At 45.4% G+C, this 18204-nt stretch overlaps 1 protein-coding gene and 1 long non-coding RNA gene across 2 annotated transcripts in view; one reads left to right on the forward strand and one right to left on the reverse strand.

Moving 5' to 3' along the window:
* SENP5 (SUMO specific peptidase 5) overlaps positions 1–17256 on the forward strand; it is a 40883-nt gene extending 23627 nt beyond the window's left edge. Inside the window, exon 10 of the mRNA XM_062603125.1 lies at positions 16781–17256. Within this exon, the coding sequence (XP_062459109.1) occupies positions 16781–16819 (39 nt within the window). The 3' untranslated portion in view covers positions 16820–17256. The remainder of the gene's footprint in view (positions 1–16780) is intronic.
* LOC134155698 (uncharacterized) lies at positions 14285–15554 on the reverse strand. Its single transcript, XR_009961681.1, has 3 exons — positions 15428–15554; positions 15188–15278; positions 14285–14383 (listed from the first exon to the last, which is right to left on the reverse strand). It is a non-coding gene; the product is annotated as an uncharacterized LOC134155698 (long non-coding RNA).
* Positions 17257–18204: the final 948 nt, after the last annotated feature.

The raw sequence follows: 18204 nt of genomic DNA on the forward strand, positions 1-18204 counted from the left end.
TCCTTGTCATCTAGAGGTTTGCTGACAAGTGCTACAGTTGGTTATGGGGCAGCACAGAGGAGCTACACTTGAGTCTCCAGCTGTGAACACCCCAGTGAAGGACCTCTGGAAAAAAAGGAGGGGAAATTGAAAACAGAGCTAATGCAAGCAAAGTATGTTGGTGCAGGGTTGAAATTAATCACAGGCAGTGAGAATCTCGGATTCTGTAATGGTGTATCCTGTGAAACTGGGCTAATTAACTCCTCCTTGAGAATGTCTTTGATGCCTTAAAGGAGGTGGACTCCATAATCTGTAGTCATTTTACTGGTTCTTGAAACATTCAGAGCTATGTAGAATGTTTTTATTATGAGAGGCACATTTATGTGGATGTAGTTATGGCTGTTAGCAATTCCATTTAATGTGATCTTCAGAATTTCATAAATCACTCTGAACTGGTTTGGCTGATGCTTAAATTTCACGACTTGTTCTGAAAAGATTGTCTCACTCTGCTGATTTATACAAATAGTCCAGAACTGGTAAAGCATCCATCGTGTGCGCAACAAATTTAAGCTACCTGGGCTATAACAAACTTCAAACACAATTGGAAATAAATCATTACTTTCCATTTTGTTTGCTTTAATCTGTAGTTTAATGTGACTGTGCAGCTGATACAAATAAAAAAATGCAAAATGTGGCCTTGGTTCTTTAAGGTAAGTAGAGAGATGCCTATTGCTGAGCTGTTAGATACTTGCACAGTGGAGGCTGGACCTTTGTACTATCTAATATGCTGTTGCTTCATTCCACGTGGCCCTCTTGAGTGTGAAGTCTGAATGTTTCACTTGCACTGATTACCGAGCCAAACAGGCTTACAAAGAGGAGTTGGCATGGGTTGCATCTCTAGCGTAAAGCTTAACCTGCCTTTGCTTTCTCAGAGTTTTGATTGGCATTTTCTACTGTAGCATTTATTCAAGTCAGTGTGAAAACTTAAACCTTGGGAAGTGATGCAGACTTAACTCCACCGAGCAACAACTGTGTTTTTTGGGTGTGTTCTTGCATCTAATGAAGTCCATGTTCCTGTGAAGTAATAAAATAGAGTTTTACCATAAACACTATTTTCTATCAGCAGTTTGGCTTCCTTTTAATTTTAAAAACAACTGATGTGATGGTTGAGGGAACGTTTGTAGCAGCTTATTTTGGCATCTATATTATTAGGAGAAGCCTCTCCAGTTGATCAGTTCTATAACTCTGAACTGTACGCTAATGATGCTCTCTGTTCTGTAGTATCACAGTGATACAACTTACTGTGGTTTGAGAAGTGACAACATACAAGATTTGAGATGTTGCATATGGCATAAATAAAGGTGGAAATCTTTCATTAGACACTTTCTACTAAGGTGGCATTTAAAAAACACGAATCTGTCAACAGAACAGGTAGGACTTAAATTGCTTTTCTAGATCAAACTAAATTACTGTCCTCCTTGTATTGCTTATTGATTTAGCTGTGTAACTATAGAGTTAAGTCTTGTCTGTGTTGAATTTTACAAAGCTGTGCAGCTTGTGAATTTGTGATAATGGGGGGAATGAGGGCTCAGTGAATGTCTCCTTAAGCTATTAATCATGAAATTGGCAACATCATTGTCTTTATTACATTCATAATTTTAAATCCTATCATGGAGGAGGAAGCATGGATGCTTGTTAAATATATTCTTCAGTGGAAAGTACTAAGAAATCAGATCATTAAAGTGCAGAATCATAAGAGACACCAGAGCCTTGCCAGGAACAATAATTACTATTTATATGTAATAGGCACTGAGAGGAAAAGAGATGAGCCTGGTTTGCTTGTGCCTCAACTTAATGGATTTTATGAGTAACCAGCTAGAAGGATTTGGGGATTGAATTTCGTTTTCAGAGCATGTAATATTGCAAACTATACAGCTAAAACCTTGCAAACTGAGTGAAATACCTTGAGAAATCAACTGGCTTCTTGTCTCTCAATACAATTAAGCAGAACATGTGCAAAGCAGCTCTAGCTCCTGCCTGAAATTCTGACAAGTTCTTAATTCTTGTGTTTGATTTCAGTATTGTCAGTAGCTCATCTCCCCTAATGTGGCACTTTCTTGAGTTTGTAGACCTTACCTAATGTTTAGGTTACCTCAGGCTCTTTACGGGCAACTTTGGGAAGTCGCTGTGAGAAGGGATCAAAAATCCATCAGGGAATCTGCTTGCATTGCTTTCTGATAAATGTGCCATGGGAGGAAGGGCAGGGGAGAAACTGAGCTTTAAATAAAATGAATTTAACTCGATAATGTGGGTCAGGTCATGTTTATGGTACATGAGCTTGATACAGACAAGGAGCCATCTTGTTTATGGGAAACCTTTGGGGTAAGTGGGAGAGAAATGTGGGGAAGAGATGCCTTCTGCAGGGATGGCTGGTCCTCTGTGCACGTGGGGACAGGCTAACTCTTGCTTTAAGCCTGTGCATTCTTGATCAATTTAATGCAGGCAGCAACTGCAGCAAGGGAAGAAACTGCCTCCACAGGGTTCAGCTGAACATCATGTTTGTTTAGGACAGTCAGGGCTTGACAATTTATCTGCAGCATCTCTGACAGCTCCAACCTATTGAAAAGCAGACAAGCGTGCTTCTGCTTCACTGCATACACCCAGCTGCCCGAAGGCTGTTAAAAATTAAGTCGATTCCAGCTCACCTTTCAGTTCCTGGCTTCTTTGGGGTTTCAGGTTTGGGGTGTGGATTTTTTGTTTTTAAAGAAGTCTTAGGTACAGAGAAGTTTCAAGGTACACCTTCAATGAGTATATCACGTTCTCATTCAGGAAACTTGTCTTTGGAGATCTGCTCTCAGTTTTATGTTCTGAAATGCTTCTGTTTCTAAAGCAATTAGTACAAGAAGGCACTCTTTAAATGCTACTATTAATGGCCAGTAAAGAGACTTCAGGGTAGAATTTTTGCAGAGTTTTGGGGTTTGTCTTCTGGTGGATCACACTTCAGATGAATGTTTTTCCCTTTAGAACTTAAACATAGCTGCAAGATGCTTAAGAACTTCAGGGTGATGAAACACTGTGCCTTAAATTTATGGCCACTTAGGATTCTTGTAGGCATTTGAGTGTTCCCAGACAGGATGCCTTAGTCATTAGAAGGGACTGGGGTGTATTTTGAGGGCATCTGTGCTATTTACCATACAAGTTCAGTTCCCACAAGTTCACCATTTGATCATTCTATCAGAACATATTAGAAACTGAGCGTTTAGGTCCTGGTGAAGTAAGTGGCAGGGCTGTAGCTGATGGCATTTCCTGTGTCTCTGGGGGTACCCTACGTGCAGTGTGTCAGATGCTTCTTCTCGGGGTAGTCTTTGACCACCAGATGTCATGCAAGGACCATCAGAGCAGCGCTTGCTGCAGCGCCTCCAGCTTCCTGCTGATAGATTGACCAACAACGTCTTCTGGTTGCTTGTTGCCTGCCACGTTGGTGGTTGTCTTCTCACGCGTTTCACAGCAGAGTCTGCACCACACTTGCAAAAAGAATGTGTGTGTTAAACCAAACCCCTCTTCCTGCCCCCTTTCACCTGCCAGCAAATCCACTGAAAATCCCTCTGTATCAAACATGTTTGTGTTTGGTTTGGCACGATTACTCCAGAGTCCCATCAATTTTACAAATTGGCCGAAACATTTTTTGGTAGTGAAATCTTGCATACCAGAAGTCTTTAGTCTGATCAAACTGCTGTCCCACCGTAGATCACAACTGTTATTTTTATAACTCTCTATTACCATGGCAAATGCTTGGGGCGAGGGGGATGAGGGGGGCAAAACCACATCAGTAGCAACTTCTGTCTGATTTGTGGTCATATGCTTATAACTTGACATGGTTTTGCAAATAACAAAACCAGGAATTTGGGGGGGGGGGGGGGGAAGGAGAGAGGAAGAGAGAATCAAAAAAACTGCTGCATCAAATATCTTGTGTGGAGAGTTCGACTTGCTCACAATTTGGATCTTCTAATGGAAAATGGTTCAGAGCAGGAATGGGAACCAGTTGCCCTCTGTTAGGCAGTTGAGGCTGTATATGGCTGTCAGCCGCTGCTGAACACTGACGACCGGGGTGCAGTCAATTTTTGTTGAATTTTTATTTAATTGCTGGTGTCTGCTCAGGCTTTATCCTAAATTTAGTAACATTCAGTGCTGCTTTTTCTCTGCAATACCTTTATAAATTCCCATATAATCTGATCTCTAATTTTAAAGCCATCTGTCACTTTTAAGCTATATGTTTTCTAGCTTTAAAGGGTTGTGTTGAAGGAAAATTTAAATTCAAGGCCTCCTGAAAATGCATTTTTCTTTAAATTATTCATCGGTTAAAATGTCTTTGAACTTGTGTAGCTGGTGAGACAAGGGGGGCAGATGGTGGGATACCTGGTTAGTCCTTACACAGATGCCGTGTTACATGCACTGCTTGGCTTGGATGCTGAGCCCCACGGCAGCAGTGGGAGCTTACTGCTTCTGCACCATGCCCTGGGACCAACCTTCAGGGGTGTCCCCTCTCTGTCACGTGCCATCCTGTTCACTAGATGGCATTGCTTCCTAGCCTAAAGCTTCTAAATACTTAATTAATTATGCTAATCCACGAGGTGGATGGAAAAAGAACTGTGCTGAAATAGCTTTGCCCTTGTATCCTTTTGATTCCATCTACTTTGCTGATGGGATTTCTTGGGTTGACAGACCTGCAGCATCCTCATCCCAGTTCTTGAAGTTTGGGTCTAGGGAAGGCTTTGGCTTGGAAAACTTCAAACAGCCCATTAGAAAAATACTGAACATACTGACCTTGCTGTTGGTAGCCAGCGCTATGGTCCCAAATCCATCAAAGTCACTGCCTTCCTCAAGTTACTGATCTGGTTTATCATCTTTACTAAAAAATGTTAAAGTATTTGTGTATCTGTATTTGGTGAAGTCTTGTATGTCCTAGGGCAGGAGCTAAGTGTGTTTTCGTGGGGATCCTTTCCAACACCTGACCAACCACGGAAGCAGTAGGACAGCAAGGTGTTCCAGACAGTAGTGGGCTACTGCCCATTACTTAGGTGTTTTTTTTAGCAGTTCATTCATTTGTTTCCCAGGTAGCTCTGTTACTTTCATTATTCTGCCTTTCCCTCTCTTCCTCCCTCCTTACTCCTCCTCTTAGGATTAGTGATAGATCAGCCAGTTAAAGGCTGAACCCCGGTGGATTTAAGACGTCAGTCCATTGCCAATGGAAATTAATTGGAGCTTTTGGTAGGCTTCAAAACAAGGAGAGAAATTTTGGCTTTACAGGCTCATTTTAGTACCAGGAAGACTCAGTTTGTCATGGTACACATCAAGAGGGAAGATGGCAAGGTGTCTGTCAGGTGTAGCTCTCACCTTGTAGGTGCCAGGCCCTGGGTGTATGAAGTCTCAGGAACCTGCCAGACTGAGAACTGCCAAACCCACTGTAGGCAACAGATGCGAAGTGTGTTGAGAGCAGGGTGCTGCCCTCCAAGGAAGGCAGTAGTGCCTTCCCACCCGTTGCGTAAGTACCTTCCAGCCCTACATTTCAAGAGTGCTTTTTTGCTTGTAATATTGATGCTCTCTTCTCTTTGCAAACCATGGAGGTGTGACATCTGAGTTAAGACCTCCTGATGCAGCTCAGTTCTGAGCTGGGCAGGACAGTTACGTCTCACCTGATGCTGGAGCCGCATTGAGCTCAAGCAAACCCTCGCTTTGCTCTGATGAAAAGACAAGACAAAATAGGTTTTGAACATGACTTTCCATGGACAAGCAAGATAAAAATAAATGTAAATTAAAGATCCTGTTTCTCATGTGTATTTTATTAAAAACTACAGAGTTGTTCATTCTTGCTGTGTAGTATAATTGCTAAAACATGATTTGTAACCAAATATAGCTGCTTGCATTAAATATGGCACTACTTCTTCCTAGGGAGGATGATATGGTAAAGGAATGCTCATTTAAACAATTACATAGTTCAATTTTTTTATTCAAAACCCTAGCTTTTTCATTTTAGGAAAAGCGAACGTAACCTTTATGTGTTTTAACTTTAATTTTGTTGAACTCCACTTGGATGAAGAATGTATGCAATTAAAATAAACAATATACTTTAAAACTGGTTGAATACAGAAATGAAGCTTGTCAAACCATGTTTTGCATTTCAAAGTGATTGAGTAAAAGGTAATGGATGTGACAGATTCTGGTCACAACAGGATGATGATGTCTTTCATCAAGTACCCAGGGCCTCTGTAGCCATGGAGAGGATTTCCAAAAGTCACTTATGAGACACCAAGGGCTTACATTTACTGGGTTAGTACCTACAGCTTTTTGAAATGGCTTGTGTGGCTTTTTTTTTTTTCCTCTGAAATTCTAGATGCCCTCTGTAGCTCTTACCCTTCCCTAGCAGACTCTCATTTGCTGAGTGAGCAGGGATGGGACGACTCCCCAGTTTCCCAGTTGCTTCCAAGCTGGGCTGGGTGACGATCACCTTGCCCTACACTTGGTAGCTGGACTGGAAACTGGTAGCGTTAAATGACCTTTCTGTACGAGAGAATGTGCAGGTACTTATACTGAAGTATATAAATTCATCATTTGTTCCAGTCTAAAGACAGACACAATGTTTTAGTGTGGGACACAATGCATTTAAGTAACCAAAGTGTTAGACATATTCTAAAGTTAAGGATGCTGCTTTCTGGTTTTGTAACCATCCCACCTCTCTGAAACAGTGGTGACTAAGGAGCAAAGGCAGTGTATCTCTATTTAGGTAACAGATTAAACTTAAATTTCTGCCTTGGTGCATGTTGTTGCATTCAACTTTAGAAACTGGTTATTTTTTAAAATGGCATGTGGATATTTGCCTTGAATCACTGAAGTTAGGCTTTTTCTTTTTAATCTAATTGTTGATGACCCAAGAGAAGGCTGCAAGTTGGTTGCTGTTGTGCTGTACATGGCCTGGTTCCCGAGACCACCTTGTTTCTCTGTTGGCCCCAGCTGAAGATTTAAACATTTGCTGGCTGAAACTCGGTGTTGGCCGAAGAGCCAGTGTGTTGAGGCAAACCTAGCGTGCAGGAAAATGTCTTTTCAAACCTCCTCTCTGGTGTTTCCCAAGACTTGAAGAGCCAGTGGTATATCCACATCTTTCATTCCTAAGGACCCCTCTTGTGAGAGCCAGATATAAGCTGTTTCAGAGAAGCGTCTAAAAATCAATAGTCCTGGAAAAAGTGTAAACAAGTTTCCTCTGATTTGAGATTAATGTCTCCAAAAGCCTGTGAATACCTCTGGGGAGGATCATCAAAACCATCCTCAGTCCCAGCCCAGTGCCAGAGTTTTCAGCTGGGGAAAAACAATGACTACATCTAATTTGGAATGCTTGGAGGAAATGATCACTCTTATTAGAATTAGAATTAAAATCAGATATTTGTTTTTTCAGATTTGATGGAAAGTCTTGTGTAGTTTCAACCTTATCTAAACAAAAACATTTTGTTTAGTTGCAATTCCTTTTGTTAGAGTCTGGTTAGGTGTCTCCAAAGCCACACTTCTGAAAGCTCATTCAACAGAATGCTTAAAGATTTTATTTCTGTCCCAAAGGTGAAAGAAAACAACTTCAATATGTCAGAAATGTTGTTACCTGACAAGCCCTACTTTTCATAAGGTCGAGAAGAAACGATGGATACAGTAACAAGTGTTTGTGCTGTTACCTTTTAAAATATATATGTGATACTCAAGTTCATAAACGTAGCGCATGCCTTTCAGAAGCAAAAAAAATAGCAGTGGAAAGCAGGAGTCCTTGATCTTTTCCTCCTTGTTTCTTCTGAACGAGTTGGCATCCTGCAAGAAGGCTGACCCAGTGCAGCTCTGCGTGAGAGGGTTGGGCTGTGGTGGTTCAGGCATTGCACAGCCAGGTTGTATGCAGTGTTCAATAGCTGGTGCAGCTAAACTGCAGGAAGGGGCTGGCGTGAGGCTGAGCTGTGCCCTCTGTCTACGAGAGATGCTCCAGGGCCAGGCCCCTTCCCTGCAGCCCTCTAAGTGAGGGCCCAAGGTGGGTGAGGAGGCCTCGTGCTCCCCAATTCATTTTTCTCAGAACTGTGATACCAAGAGATGGAGAAGCACGTTTGTGGAAGGGGAATAAAGGGCATGCTCAAGGTCATGATCCATCCCATGGGGATGTCCAAATATTACAGGTCCAGCTCAGCAGAATGTTTGTATTTGGCTGTAAATTAAGCTGATTCCTGGCTTGGATCAGGTAACCTCTTCCAAGGAATTTGTTCTATAAAGCATCTTTCTAAAAGTGCTGTGTGAAACAGTGCTTTTGCTGATTTTTGGAGTGATATATCCAAACTCCTGCCCTAGCTCACAAGGACCGAGTTAGTTGTCAGAGATGGTGTCTCTGGGAGAAAGGGTTCTTGGGAAAGTGAGGACAGTGAGCCTGCAATGTTAGTAGTTACCTCCCCTCCTGAGCAGGGGAGGTGATGATCCTGTCCCAGCCTCAGGAGTGAGTGAAATTAGAGAAAGCTTTTCTTCTCTGAACTGGTAACTTAACAGCACCTGGTGGTACCATCTGCTGACAAGACTGGAGCTGCTGTGAGTCTGGACAGAGGTGTGAACATCCAGCACTGGTCCAACTCCTCCCTTGGTGCATGTTCTTTGAGGACCAAGCTGCTCCTGCCCCTTTTTGCCTTCTCTCTTGTGCTCATGCTTTTTCTGTGCTCCTGTTTTCTGCCTTCTTTGCAGCAGTGATAAACATATGCAGGTTTGAAAGAAAACCAGAGAGAAGAGGAAACACTGGCATTTGGTAGGGACCACCTGGGTCCCAGCCAGTCTCCTTTCAAAAGAAGGTTGCATGCAGGAATGTATGTGTCTGCAGAGCTTTTTGCAGTCAAAAAGCTCTTTGTGCTTTTGGTCTTTATTGATGGGGCATCCTCTGAAGTGCTTGTTCAAAGTTTAGCTTCTGTGTCTCTTGCCCTTCTCTCCCCCACCTTCATCACAGTCCTGTAGAGCATCCTCACCCTCCTGTGCCTCTGTGTCCAGCCCATCAGGAGCTAGTACAGATACAGCTCCTAGCCCCCGTCATTCTCACAGTCATTTGAATTACCCTGGTCTGATCCTTTCCCTGGTCTCTCCAGTGTGGTTTTTGCACAATAGTGCCAGGACTGCTGTGATGAGCCTGTTCTCGGTCATGTTTCTGCTTGCACCTCTGCCACCAGCATGGCGCTGACCATCCCCAAGGCCTTGCGACAGTGAACAGGAATTTCTCTGCTGACTCTAGGGGCATTAGAGGGGGTCCGTAATGCTTTGCAGACCAATTTTTTGTCTGTTGTTGTTCTAAACTCCCTGTTAGCCATTCCTGCTTCCCAGGTTTCTGCGTGTTTCAAATTATTTTCCCCAGAGGCATCGACAGCATTTTTCCAAATTGAATCTCATTTATTTTCTACCCAGGTTTCCAATCTCTCTGGGGCCCTTTGTATTATTTCTCAGTCCTCACTGCCGTGTACAATATATCCTAATTTAGTATCGTCTGTGAATTATATTACTATGCCCTTTAGTTCCTCTTGTATTTAATGAAGATATTTCCAAGAAAAAAAAGTAATCTAAACTACATTTTATTAAAATAGGAAGGTAGAGTCTTAAAACCCCCTTTGTGGGTTTCCAATATGAATTCTAAATCTTTTTCAAAGAAATCCTCAGCATTTTAAAAAGAAATTAAAACCGTCAAAATATCAAAGTTGGTTGGTGTAAAAACTAATCCTTTTTTCAATTAGCTGAGACCTCTGTTGCCCATGCAGCGAGCTTTGTGTTGTGCAGCCTCTCTGACGGAGACACCATCTATGTATTTGTGACAGATTTTTTCTAAGCCAGTACCAAACATATGTTTCAATTTCTCAATAAATTTGTTCGCTTTCCCTTCCTGACCTTTTCAGGTTTACTCTCTGTGGCTGTTCTAGCAAACATGTAAACTGTCAGGAATGATGCTGAAGCAGCATATTTTAATGCAAACTGTGCAGGCTTATTCATAGGAAGTGATTTTCAAATTCATAATCATGAATATTTGCACGGTAAGGTTGATTCTGTTGTGAGCTTTTTATTTATAAGCTGAGAAGCGCTGCCTGTTGGTGCCAGGCTAGGAGAGCGTCATGCCTGCGTGACGGGGAACGAGCCATGCTATGGAAGTTCTGTGTCCTTTCAAAACAGCTGAGATTTCTGACTACAAATAGGGAAATAGCACTGGCAACCGGCAGTTTGCTGGAGATATGTATCCTGAAATATTCGATGCATAATTTCTAGCAATGAGCAATTTCATGGAGACTATGATCTGCTTGTGAAAAGAAATAAGGTGTAAATTGGATGAATAAATTGCTCTTTGCAAATGGCTTGCTAGCTCTGGAGGACTTTTCTCTTTGAGAAGCATTGCAGCTTGTCAGCCCTCTGTGTTGGCGGTTTGACCCCATCTACAAACTAATGCTGGGGAGAAGCATCTTAAATGCCCCGCACTTTGGCACATACTGACTGTACTAACCCACCAACAGTCTGTCTCTGGCAGTGTGCTTGCTGGAGAGGCTTGGACCCCTTGGGTGGAGGTAGAGACACTGAGCAGGGCTGAAGGCCTTGGCAGCAATGATCAGGGGTCACTCTCTGCTGAGAAAATTCCTGATCTGTTTTATCCTCAGAAACACATGGCTGTTGGGATACATGTGTATCCGGTTGGGTAGTGCTGTGCGGCTTCCCTTCCCCTGGGGAGCAAGGAGGGCTGGTGTTGGAGCTTGCAAGCTGTCCCCCAGTGTCTTGGCTAACAAGCTTCACTGCCTAAGTTTCTCTGTGCCCTTTAGGTTGGTATTGCTTTGTTTTGGTGTTAAACAACGAACCTTGTTCTCTGCAGATGCAGGGGCTTTCCCAGGGACAAGGAATCCCCAGCTCCTGGGTCTGTGCCAGGCTGTCCCTGCCACATCCGAGTGGGATGCTCCGGGTGGGGCCACAGCTCACTGCTGGTGTGCAGCAGCTGTAGGAAATTAGAGGAGCCTTGGGGCTATTCTGGGAAACACCAAGGGAGATTCCCAAGGTTTCTGGAGCAGAAAACTGGCTCAGAGCTGCCTGCCTGCGCACCAGGCAGGGCTCATGTGGAGCTGGGCACGGAGCCCCACAAAGGGAAGGATCCCACAGACAAAACGATGCGATCCTGCAAAAGAGATGCAGAGTTGGGGACCACCGAGGCAAGTGATGGTAGGTCTGGCCCTGGTGCTCGTGGACTGCAAGGTAGGCTCCAGATGGGATGGCTGGGATGTCCCTTGTGAGCGCAGTGCTGAGTATGTGGGGCCTGACAGCTGGTTTGGGACAGGCGACGTAGGATGTCACACAGGGTAGACTGTCCCCTGTATAGATAAAACTGTTGCATTGCCTCGGGGGGGTTCAAAGACGGTAAAGATAAAACCTTGTCCTGTTCACCATTACTTTGTGGAAACTTTAGCCCTTGGGACTTTTCTGTCTCTGTTTCTGACTCTTACCTGCAGGGGGATGCCTGGCTTTAAGAAGTACTGCTCACCTTCTGAACAGGGACATGGCACCCTTTAATTTCACCTGAGCAGATGGGCACTAATTGCCTGGGGGGACTAATTGCTTGTCCCCCATGGAGCAAAAACCTTCCTGAAAGTGGGTCGGAAAGCCACGTCATGTTAATGTTTGCACTGGGACTCCTACATAAGCACAAATGGGTGTGAAAAACATTGCATCCAGCTGCCTCCTTGGTAGCTTCAGGTCTGATGAAGCTGTCTTTCATTTTTATCTTGTGATGGCAAGGCCCACCTTTTGTCACCAAAACGGCTTTTCCTGTAAGTCCTGGTCATGATGGAAGGCTCCAGCTTGGTGGGAGGCGTTGTGTTACTTAAGCAAGTGTTTAGAGAGTGCACATCCTCGGGGACAGCGGTGACTTTATCCCAGGGGGCAGACCCGGGAGCTGTCCTCCCCCACCTGCAGCATGAGCTAAATACTGAGTTCTCTAACCGAGCATCCTTCCTCCCCTTTATCAATAATTTTAATCGTTTTAATAACGTCCCCTTGCACAGATAGGATTACGATTAGAAAATGTCCGAGCCTTGTTATCATCTAATTAGAGTCACATTTCAGCGGAATGGAAAGGAAAATCTTCAAGCACTGCCTTGCGCAGTGAAATGGGAAGAAAGTGATGATTTAAACCAGCTGCGGGCTGAGCCCCGGCTGTGGTCCCGCCTGAGACATGGGGCATGGTGCAGGACAAGGCGATGGTCCCTGGTCAGAGCCCTCTGAAGCAATCAGTGCAAACTGCTCCCAGATCACTTTTGCAAAGCGAAAAACTCCAGCGTGGTCCAGTAAAAACAATCAGGCTGTCAAGTTTGCCAGCTAACAGCTGAGGAGGTCAGAGCAGCAACACAACACAAACCAAAATAAACACCACCTCGCTCTGCCAAAAAGCCTTTATCACTCTTCAGGGAGAAAGGGAGGCACTTTCAGATGACTTTAACTTTTCCTTTTTTTTTCCCCTTATTTGTTTTTGTATGCTTAAATGTGAGCGGGGAGCTAGGATCTCTTTCCGCCCTTCCCCTAATGCCATTATGGCAGGCGATGTACATGTGGGGTATTGTTCGCTCAGGAGAACCTCTTTGTTTGCCTTTTTTGAGGAGGAGGATGAGGTTGGAAAGGCAGTGGGAGAGCGGCTGTGCACAGCCCTTAACCCCTTGGAAGCTGCCTAGGGATTTGCTTTGGCTTAGCTTGTCCTCCAGCTTTCGCAGCACAGCACAGAGAGCATCCCATCTGGGGAGGAGGACACATGGCTATAGTCGGGAACAGGGCTGCCACCCTGCTGCGATGCTGGAGTATCCATGTTTGCCTGGGATCCATGGTGGCATGGTGCCTGGTGGAGGGGAGTCTTGGCTCCTCCAGGTTTAATGACTGCAAGCGCTGCGGTAACACACAAGTGAAACTGAAAAATGTTATTCTGTGTACAAAGAAGGTTTCACAAGCACCACGGTCACTTCACACCCCAGCCAGCTGCAGGGAGGATGATGCACATGCTGGCCCCCAGTCCCTCCATGCAGAGCCCCCTTTGGCAGCCACTGTGCTGGGATGCTGCCCACCCGCCTGCCCGAGGAGGTAATGTCTGGCAGCAAAGTAGGGCAGCCAGTGGGAAGCCATAAAACCTGAACCCGCTGCAGCTGTGAGCCTGAGCCCCAGCATGGGCACGAGGAGCTGGGGGCTGTGGTCCTGCTGTCACCCCTGTGGGATGGACAGAGTTGCCTGCACTTGCCCAGATCACAGCGTAGGGGGAGAATAATGGAGCATTTCCCTCAGAAGTGCCGTATCATGCCTCACCCCCTCTGTAGGGATGCACCCTTCGAGGCAGGAGCTTAGAAGCAGCAGTGTTTTGGGGCTTTGCTGTGGGGTAGCATCTCCTTAGTTTCCCCATGGGTTTACCAACCTGAAAGTCTCTTAGGGTCTGGGCTTAACAACCCACCTAACGGCCACAAAATGTCTCCCCTTATGATTCTTGCCTTCAGGGGCTCATGGAATAAGCAGGAGGATGGCAGCCACCTGCTTTTGCAGTGCTTGCCTGAGGCTTGCCAGCATTACACCCGCATTTCGTGACAGGAACACCTGCCGTGCAGAGCAGGGACAGACTCCAGCACTGACCAGCTCCACATAATAAATAACAACAGTAAAACCAGTTAACACTTAAATAGCACTTTACATCCTTGGGATGCTGTGAAACCCCAACTACTTAATCACAGGCGCTCTCTTGATGTTTACAGTGAACTGAAATTTTTGGTCTCGGAGGAAAATGTATTTTCTGGTGCCAAGAGCTGGAGACAGGGCTGTGTCTGCAGCTCTGCTGGGGAGCAGGATGAGTCCACATTGGCAGCAATTAAGGCTCAGATGTCCACCGGTACATCAGAGGGATTCTGAGCCAGCACCAGGCCCTGCCTTCCCCACACCACTGCTTCGTGGCTGCCTTCAAAACCCCTGACATGTGCGGGACTTGCACTGTTAGGCTGGTGGATAGTTTAGCTGTGGCCAGGAGCCTGCCTCTGACAGTGATGGCGATCGAGAGTGGCACCGGGCAGCCCCCGCAGTGCTGGGAGCCAGCAGTGGCATTTCTGCCAGGCAGAGCTCCCCCCTTCCCAATTAGGGGCGCTGCTAATTTTAAACGAGCTGCCTCCGCCAAGCGGGAGCTCTTTAAAATATCATCCTGCCAAAGTGTCTTTGGTGGGAGCTGAGGGTCGAGCACAAAGTGCAGGCTCGGGTCCCTGACATTTCGGGGCAGGGAGAGCTGAACCTCTCTGCAAGCTGCGATGGGCAGATTTGGAAGAGGTGGATTTTCTTTGGATCGGTGTTACCCAAAGCGGTGGGAGGGAGAGGGAGGTTTCTGTAATCAAAATGAAAACCAACTCTGATTTCATTTTAAAGCATGTTAAAAGGTTTCATTTGACCTGATGCAAAGCACTGCATCTCATTTTGTGTTTTAATTAATTTTCTGATCCTTTAATTAGGCTAATTTCAAGGAAAAAATGTTTCTCTCAAAACTGGAAGTCAAAACATTTTGAAGAGCATTTCTGCCTCTGAAATGATGCTTAAAAGCATTAGACTCTAGAAACCCAGGTTAATTCCTGTCTTTACAGGGTTACCGAATGCCTTGGGAGTTAAACCTGAGAGTGCTTTTAAAAGGGCCCTTGTTTATCAGAAAGGGAGTGTTGCTGCCTGTTATCCTGGGACGAAAAAGGGAGAGGGTCTCGTCTCAAACATGTCCTCCTTAAAGAAAATCAGGGCACTGGTAGGTGTAGAGTTTGCCTGTCACTGTACAAGGACCATGACTCTATTTGGATGCAGAAACTCCAGCAATGGCACAATCTCAGTGCCAAGTCACTACTCAGTACGAGGGCACAGCACAGAATCTGGGATAGAACCTCTTAGATCGTTTCCTGCTGAAGAGGCTTTTGTTCCCTGTATTTCTTAGGGGCTGCAGTGGGCCATGAGTTTCAGATGAGTCTACGCAGGGAGCCTTCAGCTCGGTAGCTGGAGGGCTGAGCCTCTGGCAACTCCAGCTTCAAGCCCCATTAGCATTGCAGGTATCCAAGGTCATCTGACAGTTCCTCATATCTTAGTTTTGCTTTAATTTATTGCCTTTGTCAGTCAATTAACAAAGCAGAATAACAGACTTTAAAATACATACACGTTTGCATAGTATTACGGCCAGTAAATCCCATTGTGAGGTCCCATGGGTTTCTCGGAGCCATCTGGGCACACCTGAGCTTGGTGTATTCCTACATGTAGAGGCAAAAAAAAAAAAGAATTCTTTAGAGAGAGGTGTTAAAAATCTCACTGGACTGCTGTAGCTGCAGCACAGGCTCAGGGAACAGATGCTCAGCTGCTGATCTCATGCTGTCCCTCGGCACGCAAGAATCACCGATACCTGTGCGAAGGCGACCTTCAGACCACAGTGAGCCTTAAATGAGGAAACTGCTCATTTGCTGACCACTGGAAGAGCTTGTGCACAGCAGGACTTCACCAGAAGATTTGCCTGCCCTGTAGAGATAAGTCTGTGTTTGTCATCCTGGAATGCTGCTCCCTGCTCAGTGCTCTGCCAAGGCAGCTCCAGCCCCCTCGAGGCACTCCTGAAGCTTGTGGTGGGTCTCTTCTTCTCAGGCTTCAGGGACCAGCGACATCCACCTGCCTGATGCCCAAATAGAGAGAATGGGCTATCTTTATGACACGGGCAGCGTGGCAGGGCCATGTGAACGAACACTGTCCCTCTGCACGCACAAAGCAGTGTTTTACTGAACACGCGCCCCTGGATTGACTCAACTGGTGGGAGTGTGTTTCCCTGCCCCACTGACCTGCTCTGAGCCAGGCCCCTGTGGCTTTCCTCCACGTTCATATTCCTGAGAGTATTTCCTGTGCTCAGACGATTAGAAGTCAGCACTCACAGAACAAAACACTTTCCTTGAGGTGGCATTTGCATTTGAAAGCCAGGACGGTTGTTCCAGGGCCTTTGCTGTTTCACAAACTTCTGTAGTCTCCTGGCTCTGTGCTCTGATCCCAGCAACCTGCATCTGGCTTGAAGCCATCCTTAATTGTCCTGTCTTGGGGTGGTTCAGGGAGCTTTCTAGCTCTGGCACAAATTACAGTGCTCAGAGGATGGCTGTAATTTCTGTCCTGCTGCCCCCAGTTCCTGGGAACTCTCCTGGCAATCAGGAAATGATATGACTCACGCTCAAAGAAGCCAGATCCACTCCAGCCTAGCATGATATTTTGATTAGTAAGAGGCTGGCATGAGAACTGAGAGGTTCCTGCATGCATGCCAGGCTGCCCATGTTATTCCCCCACTGCACCAGGCTCTTCCTCACTGCTATTAGCTTTCGGGGGTGTAGGTAATCGTACTGTGCTGGGGTGCACACTTGCAACTCTTTCTGCAGGACTGGGCTTGGTCCCCATGGGCAGGTTTGGTCATGCAAGCAGAGCTTCAGTGGCACAGCATTATAACCCAGCCTGGCCCCTCGCTTCACTGCACATGAATTTTAGAGCTGGAAGTGGGGCTTTGTTTACCTAGAACTTGGGCAGCTTTGCAGGAGTGTGACTTAGGTCCCCAGATATGTGGGTGAGATGGGAAATTGCATATGCTCACACCTATATATGCTTGTGCGTGCTGGGATGTGCTTAGAAATGCATGCTTTTATCAGCTGCGCCTACTTCTGGAGATGCCTGGTTAATTTATCAACTGAGAAGCTCCATCTCGCTAAAAGTCTCATTTCCATATTCTTTCCAGATGGTCAAGATGCCACAGAGACAGTTTCTCAGTAAATAACTTGCTTCTTCACACAACCTACCATCAGCATCCCAACCAGATGCCCCAGATGGCTGGAGCGTCCAAGATGGTACCTGGGTCATGAAGGAAAACGCCAAGTTGCATGAATAATAGAAATGGTGCGGCTGCAGCATGGTAGAGCAAATACTTTCCTTTTGCAGCTCTGGATCCAGGCTGAAGAACTGCTGGATACCACAGTGCAGCTTCCCCATGTGCGGGTCCATCAGAGCGGGCTGGTGCTCGGTGGCACTAAGGCTGGGGCAGAGGGGGTCTGTGCTGGGGGCTGCTGCCTCTGCAGTGATGCAAAGCTCCTGCTCCTGTATAGCACCGTTTTCATTTCACTGCTGCCTGATTGCAAGTTAAAACCAAAAGGTTAAAAACGTTTAATTATGCTGCTGCTTTCCCAGCAGATTAAACAAGAGGATAAATAGACTACAGCATGTTATTTTGGATTTGATTTTGTTTTTTAAACAAGGGGAGGGAGGAGGGAGGCTGCGGCTCCTTGGCAGCTGTCACACGCTTTGCTTTTGATGGTGTCAGTTGTGTCTGTTAAGAGGTGTTTCTCTTGCCACTGTCAGCATTTTCCAAGGGAGGCTGAATTCGTTGATACAGTCTGTTTGCTGTCCACATATTCACAGTTCATGTGTTACATTTTACATAAGGTAAACTTAGCAAGGGGAAAACTAATTCTGCAGTTCTTCAAAGCTAATGCACAGTAAATATATTCTGACACTGACAGGTATTTCTTATTAAATAGCTCTGAACTGCAGTACTAGGTTTTGCTTAAGTGGCATTATTCTCCCCGAGCAAAGACAGTTCATTTATTAGTCATTCTGAAAACCAAATAACAAATATTATTCTCTAAGCAAACTAAACAAACCATTTAAAAGGGGCCTGTCTGAAATGATTAAAGTACAGTGTCTGAAAAGCAGCTGACATTTTAGTGCCAAAATACCATATGGAGACTCAAGTGCTTTATTAACATCCTTTGACCTAAGCTGCAAAGTCTCCCGACACCTTTGAGCACGGTGGAGCAGCCTTCCTGTGTGCGAGGGAGAGCGCGGAGGCAAATCTTTCTGCCAGTTCTTAAGATGTCATTTTGGCACACGGAAGAGCGAGGTGCAATAATTGAGGGGCTGGAAGAGAGCAGATTTTTTGCTTTCTGCCAGAGATCCGCCATAAAATAATTCAGCGGAGCTGAAAGCACGGGCTTGCCGTTTGCGCCATAAAAAATAAATATATTGTGTTTGTCTTGCCTTCTTACAGCTCTCTCTCTTTCTCTTAGCTAAATATTTCCTTTCTTCTGAGCATCAGACATTATTTCTAGCTTTCAGGCATGCAAAATAAAAGAGTGTGTGCACTTACATGTATTTATTTATGGTCCA

Source organism: Pezoporus occidentalis, unplaced genomic scaffold (assembly GCF_034315485.1).
Source record: "Pezoporus occidentalis ecotype Australia unplaced genomic scaffold, CSIRO_AGI_Poc_V1 ctg8, whole genome shotgun sequence".
NCBI classification, from domain to species: domain Eukaryota; kingdom Metazoa; phylum Chordata; class Aves; order Psittaciformes; family Psittacidae; genus Pezoporus; species Pezoporus occidentalis.